Here is a 9,463-nt window from a genome sequence, read left to right as displayed (position 1 = left end):
GACACAAAACTGACAAGATGGGTCCGGGCCGTCGCGCGCTGAGCCGCCTTCTTTGTCCCTTTTACCCCAAACGGACGGGACCGGAAAGGATAAGGTCGCGCGGTGGAGTTGGCCTGAGTGCCGCCATGTGTCATGGTCACAGCCGTTGCCTAGCAAAAGTAGCAGTCTCGGTCCATCATACGCCAATAGAAAGCCGTTTTCCACGAGTAGGCTACTCCTGCCCGCACGCGCCTACACAAGCAGGCCGCACCCGATTTGCTCGCGCACGAGGAATCATACGGACACGACACCCAACGGGGTGCGGTCCGCCTCGATCCAATCCTCGCTTGCCCCCCCGGCCCCACGCCCTGCTCGTCCCTCCCCTCCCTACGCCCGGCCCACACACCAACACCCAAACGGACGCCGCGCCCTGCGTCGGCTCACCCACCAGACCATACGCCCGGTCCACCCGCCCTCCACGCCAGTCACCTCCCTCTCCGATCGGAGGCGGAGCGTGGCCGCGGCGCCGATCCCCCGTGGAAGCCTCCGCGTGTCGCGCCCCATAAATATCCGACCTCGCCGGCGCCCGCGACCTCCGAGAACTCCCCTTCTCCGCCGCGCCCGCCGTGCCCAAACCCTAACCAGCCACCCGCCTAGCGCCAGTGCCCCCCTGCCGCTACTAGTCCCACAACTACCCTGTTGCCGCGGCAGCGTCGGCTGCTCCCGCTGCTGCTGCTGCTAACTGGCGCCGAAACCCTAGCCCCGCCCGATGTCGCAGCAGGATCCGGCTGCGGCCGGGGAGGAGCTGCCGGGGGGCCTCTCGCGGAGCAGCTCCGCCAGCCGGCTCAACGCGCAGGCGCCGGAGTTCGTGCCGCGTGTCGCGGCGCCGCCGCCCCCGCCGGTGCAGCCCGTGATCCACGTCTTCGCCGCGCCGCCCCCGCCGCCGCCCGCGTCCTTCTTCGCCGCGGGCCCGCCCCCGCCCCCGCCCCGGCCGCCGTTCGAGTTTTACGCGGCGGTCGGTGCTGCTGGCCCGGGCTTCGTTGCCGTGCCCGAGCATGAGATGGGGCCCGAGCAAGCGGTGCCGCCGCCGCCACCGCCGGCCCAGGCACACCAGCAGGGGAGAGAGCTGACCACAGACGACGTGCTGCACAAGATCACCAAGCAGGTTGGTGCTCCTCTTGTTCCTTGTTGTGTTGCTCGATCTCGAATAGGTGTAATTAGATCAGGAGCAGTGATTGTTATAGGGGCTGTAACATATAATTACACGTGAAGTTTCATAGAGCCAATCATGTCAATTAAATAGGTCTATATTGTGAGTACGTCTTTATTTGAAACTGTAATTCAGTCCAACTCTTCTGTACATCGTTATCTTCTGCACTCCCTCCGTTCCTAAATATAAGTCTTTGTAGAGATTCCACTATGAACCACATACGGATGTATATAGATGCATTTTAGAGTGTAGATTCATTCATTTTGCTCTGTATGTAATCCATAGTGGAATCTCTACAAAAACTTATATTTAGGAACGGTGGGAGTACATCGTTATATTTTACTGAGAATGTTGTTGTTTTTCATTTATTATATTACAAGAATAGCTTTTTCCTCTACTTCTTCATTTCATAAATTTATAAACCTTGCAGGTGGAGTATTACTTCAGTGATATAAACCTGGCCACTACAGAACATTTGATGAGGTTTATTTCTAAGGATCCTGAAGGATATGGTGAGTTGTATGCTTGCATCTCAAGCTATTTCGTTGAGACATGTAATGCAAATTCATTAAACTGATTAAGTTGATTGTATGATTGTTTCTGGAAGGTGTCATCATTCATTCACTTTTTATTTTTATTTTTGTAGCTTTCTATTGCATGAATAGAAAAAAAAATCATGTTTATGATCTTGCTACTTTAAAGCTTTCAGCTGACAGTGAGACTCAAAAGAGGCTTCCAGAAATGAATAACTGGATATATTATGCATGTTACTGTTTCGTTACTTTCCTAGAAGATACTTCTTTCTTTGAAATGAAGATAGCATCGTACTTAACATAATATAGATCGTGCTTTTCTTTTTGCAGTATATTATGTTACTTTGGATAGAATTTCTCTTGGACTGTCTTTGACCTAATTAGGAATTAGGATTGCATCGATCCATTCTATTCTAAAATTGGTTCAAAGGATTGGACTATGATTTGTCCAATACCAATTGACAAATCAAGATAAATAATTTTTAATCTTATCATGTATTATTATCTTCTACTACCTCAGTTATTAACAGGACAATGGTTGCCATACTGATCAGAAAATAGTTACTCCCTCCGATCCATATTACTTGTCGCTATAAAGTTGTGCTAAAGCAGCGACACGTAATATGGATCGAATGGAGTACCTATATTTGACCGAGTTCTCTCATATGAAAATCTTTCAACTGTGAGTGTGTGACTTCCATATGCTAGTTTTGTTTACTTTATTTTGATAAAGAACGGGAAATCAAGTTCTGTCTATTATAGAGAAAAATTACCACCTTTGATACTTGGACAAACAAATATAAATTGGTATCTGATTTACATTCTTCCTCAATGCAGTACCGATGTCAGTTGTTGCTTCCTTTAAGAAAATTAAGGCTCTGGTGCAAAGTAGTTCCATGCTTGCTTCAGCTCTTCGAACTTCATCAAAGCTTGTAAGTTCAATGATAATCCTGTTGTATAATGTGGCCAGATCTCAGAACGGACTTTTATTATTTTTGAAATTATTTCATTCGTCAACAGGGTACTTCATAAGTCATAAGAATATGACCAACCGCAGCACATCTACTACTGCTAGCTTGTCATTCCCCTGCATGTTACTTATGACTGCAGTTACATTTATGATTGTTTGGTTATACATGCAGGTGGTTAGTGAAGATGGAAACAGAGTAAAGCGTGTACAGCCATTTACAGAAGCAGATTTAGAGGAACTACAGGTAATTATGAGGTCTTTATACATTACATGCAACAACCATATGCTTTAGTTTCCTTTTATGGATAAAATAGCTGGACTGTAACAAGGAAGACTTGCTGTGTCTTGTAGGCCCGAATTGTTGTTGCAGAAAATCTTCCAGATGATCATTGTTACCAGAACCTTATGAAGATTTTCTCATCTGTTGGCAGGTAATAATTATTGTAGATCAGAAAAAAGTGCAGCTATTCTCTTCCTGTCTTGAGAAAACTGATACATGTTTCTCTGCTGATTCTTGTTTCCATGTTGCAGTGTAAAGACAATCAGAACATGCTATCCTCAGACCCCAAATGGCAGTGGTCCAGTTACTAATAGATCTGCTAAACTAGATATGCTTTTTGCCAACAAGGTAATTATTATTCCTGTTTATAACACTCAAATACCATATTCTTAATGGCAGTTGTTTTGTGATGGTTGCATGGGTAACTATTTTTGGTCAATTGAATCTTCCCTGAACCCTGTATCCTTGGACAACCTGAATGGACTAACTTCAGTACAACATATGTTCATTTGATGTGAAGTAGGGGTGGATATGTGTGGATGCATTATTTACATGGTATTATTAGACTAGATAATTGCCCGCGAGTTGCAACAGGGGCACAATTATTCTAGTGGGTTAGCCTGTGAGTTATGTACCATATCAGTGCGATTGTGTAAAAATAGAAGATTTTATTTGGAAACTCTTATTTGGCAAGCATCTATTGGCTTAACAAAGAAAACAGAATTTTATTTGGTAAGCCAATAATAGGTGGGGCTGTTGATGTGGTTTTTAGGGAAAACCAGTGGAAAAAATCAGGGATGAGAAAAAAATAAAAACGGAGGGGGGGGGGGCAGGGTTGCTGACTAGGCCTGTTAAGTGGCCTCTCTCCATACAATAAAATAATCCAATTAAAATTGAGATTTTAAGATCAACTGGAGTACTTTAGAAGAGGCCACCACGTCCCCATAAAAGGTTTTAATGCCATGTGCCATTTTCTCATTACCAATGATACAATAAGATAGAAGAGTTAGGGCCAGTTCTTTTGCTGGCTTCTAGAATAAGCTGGAATAAGCTCCCCCCTACCCAGCTTATTCTAGAAGCCCAACCATTTTTATGAGGCCTACTAATTAAGACTTGACTAGTAGGCTTCTAAAAGAATATTTTTGGTTGGGCTTCTAAAATAAGCTGGCTAGGGGGCAGCTTATTCTAGAAGCTCAAACAAGCCACAAAAAGAACTGGCCCTTAATACATGTACATTGCCTCCCCCACCAGATGGTCGCACACATCCTCTCTCTGTTATGCAGTATGGCTTCAGATGCCTAAACAGATTGACCAAAAAATTTATGATATGCAGCTTGGTTTAAATGAATGATTGCATTTCTGCAGCTAAACTGTTATTATAATAGTGTTTGTTTTCACCATTGCCTTGATGTGTGTTAGTGCACCTTTTGCTGATTGATGCATGTCAAGCTAATAGTTTTGCCTTGATGGCAGCTGCATGCTTTTGTTGAGTATGAGACTATTGAGGATGCTGAAAAAGCGGTATTTATCTTCACATAACCTCTTTAATAGCATAATTACTTGCTTGCCCGTATTACCAATGACATCACTTCATCCAATACAGATTGTGGTGCTTAATGATGAGAGGAACTGGAGAAGCGGGCTTAGAGTTCGGTTGTTGAATTCTTGCATGGTAATCATCCATTGGGTTTAATCAGTTGGACATGAGATAGTTTTGGTGCTTAACTGCTTAAGCAAAACCCCATGATGATAAGTACTTGCCATAACATCTCAAGTCATCGGGTTGCGATGAGGCTACAAGAATGAAGCATTTGTACAACTTTATTTCTTATACTCGTAATTCTGTCATTTTGCAAAATGTGACTTCGTTTACATTTGGAATGATGCATTAATAATGCATATTTTCTCCTTAGTTCTTGTAGCTCACCTTACGTATGTTCATTTAGTAGGATCCAAGGTCAAAGTGTGTTTAAAAATACTCGTTTCTTCATTTAGGAGCCAAAAAATATATATTAATTGATTGGCAATTACAATCATAATTCATACCGAATGCAAGGGTTACAAAGTTCAGAGCATTGGACAGCCAGACACTGTCTGGTTGTGAACAACGCAACAAATTTGGCAAGGGCTGAACTTCCACATCCTCCCCGCCCCCTGGCTTACAAAAACAATGTCAAAATAACTACCCACTACCGCGCCAAGCTGTTGGATTTGTTTGAGAATCGGCAAAATGCTTGCCTTATGATTCTCACTTGTTCTCCTCAGCAACTCCAAAGCCTAGCAATCTGTCTCAATAGCGACAAGCTTATAATTCATGTTGCGTCACCTGGACTCCATAATGGTAGGCATAAGCTTCTGCAGTAAGCATGTTTGGCATATACTACCTCCGTCCGGGTTTATTGGTTCCCTTCGTATTTTGTGCCTAATTTTGACTATAGATTTGACTAACAAAATATACGTTGTATGTCACAAAACTTATATTGTGGATTCATATTCGAAAGAGGTTTCCGATGATACTATTTTTGTGGTACATAACATTTTTTTGTTAGTGAATCAAAGGTCAAAGTTTAACCCAAAATACAAGGAGGACTAATAAACCCGGACGGAGGTAGTAATCATATATAGTTGACTCATGGAGATGGTTTCAACTGTTCACGTGATGGAATTTTCGGTCATGCTTATTGTTACACCCCTCCACCCAGTTTCGGTGACTTTCTACACTACACAAAATTCTTTATTCGAGCATCTTTTGTTTGAGACATGTCCTTATAGACTGATTTACTCATGCCCTAGTTCGCTCAAAAATAACATCTTGTTCGATTGGATGTTAATCGGCAGTAATTGAATATGTAAAGTATATGGGAATACCACTTGCCCCCCTATAAGAACTATGCATTCCAGATTTTTGCTCTGAGAAAAGAATGTTGCAATTCCCTTGGAAGGAAATACTGTAGTGGCTCAACACTATCCATTTTGAATCCTCCGGGCATATCAATATGAAGTCTGCCATAATGAAAGTACCATTAGTTGCATTTACTTCACTTCATAATGGCATCCAGCACCACTTGACATAATCAATTATGTCAAGGAACGAAATTGGAAGTATAGTAGGTGATGTTCATGCATGGTTTGTGTTTCAAACCAGCTGGCACTAAATTGTGGCTGTATTCAAGCCAAACTGCACCATCATATGGTTTTCTACTGTTAAAAAACCCGCATTTGAGTCTCCTCTGAGGTTATGGATGTGAAATCGAGGATGTGTTAGGAGGCTTTAACCGTCACGCAAGAATTAATACTAGCATTGCCAATCTTTTTTTGGCTTGGCATGCCTTTTGAAGATTGTCGTTACTTGAAGTTGCAACTATGTTTTTGGAAAGTCCTTTCTCAGCCTGAGCTCAAATGAGCTCGGGTGAACAGTAAAATCAAAAAATATTTAAAAAATGCTAAAAAATTCTGAATTTTTTTTTGTGGTAAACATTGACAAATATTCTAACTGCTTGCAAAATTTCATCTTCATATCACATTCGTACAAGGCGTGGCAAAAAAAACAAAATCAGTGCTCCGAAATGCTTTGAAAGTAGCATTTTCAGAGCATTGATTTTGTTTTTTTGTCACGCCTTCCACAAATGTGATCTGAAGATGAAATTTTGCAAGCAGTTAGAACATTTGTCAAAGCTTGTCACAAAAAAAAATCAGAATTTTTTGAACATTTTTATGTTTTATACTTTTACTTGGTATAATTTGTGTCCATATGAGTTACCACCACAAAATTTCTCCATCTTTGTTGGATGCACCTCCAAGGAAATTACGACTAATATACTCTAGAAGATTGATGTGTTCTAACATGTGTAAGTTTAGCTTGTTAATAACTTAATATGAAAATAAAAAGCATTTGCCTTTTAGAAACTGTAACTTACAAAGATGGATATTTGACATGCATTGGGATCAAAAATCATGAACCTTGTTCTAAAAAAAAATCATGAACCTTTTGCTGTTAGCAAGGCCTCTTTTAACATAAGTAGTCCGCCTCCCTGTTTAATCAAACCTTCACCCTACAGTATGTTCAAACTTCAAACAGTGACCCGTCTATTTCACTTCTGACCTATTAGGAAGAATCATAAATTTGATATATCATTTGAAGATTACATCAATAGCAGCTTAAAATATGATACAGTGCTTTTAAAATTTGTTTGTGTATTCTAGAAGTAGCTTAATATCATAGTTAAAAGCAAAAACTGGCAAAAACAAAGTTTTCCCTAGTTAAAAACGGGGTGCCCCCCTTAAGTGCCCCTAGGCTCTAGGCGATGGCAAAACGCTCAGCGCTTAATTGCGCTTTGGTCAGAAAAGCGCAAGGCAGTGGTAAAGTGCACAATTAAGGCATAGTGCTTTTCTTTTAACTTTGCTCAATATATGCCAACAATCCTTTGTTTTGTTTGTTTGCATGTTGCATAAAAAAACTGTTTCCTAAAACATTATAATGTGTTTTGTGTTATAGGCTAAGGGAGGCAAAGGTAAGAAGGGTGGGCATGAAACTGATGTACATGGTGAGGAGGATGTTTCCACTTCTGATCAACCAAATGATAAACATTCAGAAGAAACATCTCAACCATCAGATGCAATAGGAGAGCATGTTGTAAGTATTCCTTCTGCCGTTTCGGAACATACAGTTTTTTTTTTCAGTCTTGTTTAGTAAAGGTGAGCATGAGATTTAATGATATTTTATCTTGATTCGCCTCATTATCTTCTGTCTCTATTCAGCATATTATTGGGTAAGCACCACACTTAACTGTTCTTTCTCCTTCACAAGACATTAAGACCATTGATAATATGTTCCCTCGTTTCTACCATTCTCTGAGAACTGAGCAGTAGCTCAGTGGCTTGAGCCCACGGTGGTGGTCTCCCCCACCTGCGTTTGAGTCCGCCTCAGAGCGTATTCCGCTGGGGTGTTTTCTGCAGAGAGGTCTCATCTCTATCTAGCTAATGGACAGTTAAAGGAGGGATTTCCCACCTTGATTCAAACTTTTTCTTTCCTACCATTCTCTTACTTTATAAGCTAATTAATCCCCAGCCTGACCAGAGTGCACCTTTGCCAACATTATTGAACACACCATAGAAAGAATTTAAAAAGTACCATTGCAACCATTTGTCCAAATATAGGCCCAATTTGGAAGAGCAGTGTGTATGTGTTTGCTGTCAACCAGCTAATACCAGAAGAATATTTCAACTTGGTACTTGCCCTGTAGTTTCAACAGTACATCGCTTCAAGGTTACCTGTTTTTATTTGAGTTGTCATCTGAATGTTTTGAGATTCAATTGATTGTGTCTGTTTATGTACCTCCAAGCTTTTTTGAAGGGACTTTTCCCCATAGATCTGAAAGCAATTGATTTTGTACAGTCCGAGGAGAGCACTGGAGATGCAGGCCGTGGGCGTGGCAGAGGCCGAGGGCGTGGAGGTAGAGGCAGAGGGCGTGGCTACCATAACAACCATAACAACAATCAATACCACCATAACAACCATCCGCAGCAGCAGCACCACCACCAAAACAGCAACAATCAAGGTAACAACAACCGGAGTGGCGCCCATCCTGTCGGAACCCCGCCTTCCAGCCACCCAGTGAAGGCCGAGCAACAGCAGACACAGTCATCGCCTCCCGCAGGAGCGAACAAACAGCTTCCAGGGCCGCGTATGCCAGACGGCACCCGTGGGTTCTCAATGGGCAGAGGAATGCCGCAAACATCGTCGCCCAGCATATCGACTAGTGAACCTTGAACTTGATTCGTGCCACAGGAGAGACGAGACACAGCTTGTGCTGCTGATTGCCATGTTGATAGAGAGATTGCGAGAGACTGTATTTTAGAAGTCTTGTCTTTTGGAGTGTGCTTTCTGATTTACAGACCATAATATGGTTTTGCGCGTGCTGTGTGTACTTTAAAACCGGTAGCGCAGTGGTTTCGGAGTGATTATGGCCACCATTTTGTAACTCCTATTTTTTTGCTCCTTTTTGCCTCTTTGACTGTAAGATTGTAGCAGTAAAAGCTCTTTTGGGCACAGAAAAGGTAAAGAAAATAAAAGGAACATGATAAAAGATGCTGATGTTTTATGTAGTGCGCTTTTATACTCCGTCGCTCAGCTGAGTGAGATTCATGGGGTCCAAGTAAACCATAAAATGACGCCTGATTTATGTATGTCCTGTTGAAGATTGGCAAGTTTCTATTCTAATGTCAAGCTCATGATGGCGAATTGGCAATAACAAGCCTGCATAAAGTTTTCATTCGTTATGATAGAAAAAGGGATGAGAAACACACGATTTTTCTTTGGGGAGACACTATTCATCAGTTTGATTCAGTAGTGTAGCAAAGAGAGGAGATATAAAATATTTCCTTGATCACAATTCTAACAAATAATTGTACAATCCATTTGGAACTTCTACTTAAGGGCTTCACTAGCGTGCGACGAGCTAGCATGGAGCGGTCATGTGACTGAAAATCCA

The 9,463-nt window shown here is 42.0% G+C and overlaps 1 protein-coding gene across 1 annotated transcript; it reads left to right on the top strand.

The window, feature by feature from the left end:
• The first annotated feature begins 355 nt into the window (after positions 1-355).
• Positions 356-9,058, top strand: LOC123086775 (la-related protein 6B). The gene is made up of 10 exons (XM_044508567.1): positions 356-1,144; positions 1,620-1,701; positions 2,560-2,654; positions 2,865-2,936; positions 3,044-3,123; positions 3,224-3,320; positions 4,446-4,493; positions 4,576-4,644; positions 7,468-7,605; positions 8,368-9,058. Exons 1-10 carry the CDS (start codon positions 749-751, stop codon positions 8,740-8,742), a joined length of 1,452 nt encoding a protein of 483 aa, XP_044364502.1. The 5' UTR covers positions 356-748; the 3' UTR covers positions 8,743-9,058.
• Positions 9,059-9,463: the final 405 nt, after the last annotated feature.

This window comes from Triticum aestivum, chromosome 4A (assembly GCF_018294505.1).
Source record: "Triticum aestivum cultivar Chinese Spring chromosome 4A, IWGSC CS RefSeq v2.1, whole genome shotgun sequence".
Lineage (NCBI taxonomy): Eukaryota > Viridiplantae > Streptophyta > Magnoliopsida > Poales > Poaceae > Triticum > Triticum aestivum.
This window is presented reverse-complemented; position numbering and strand designations above follow the sequence as displayed.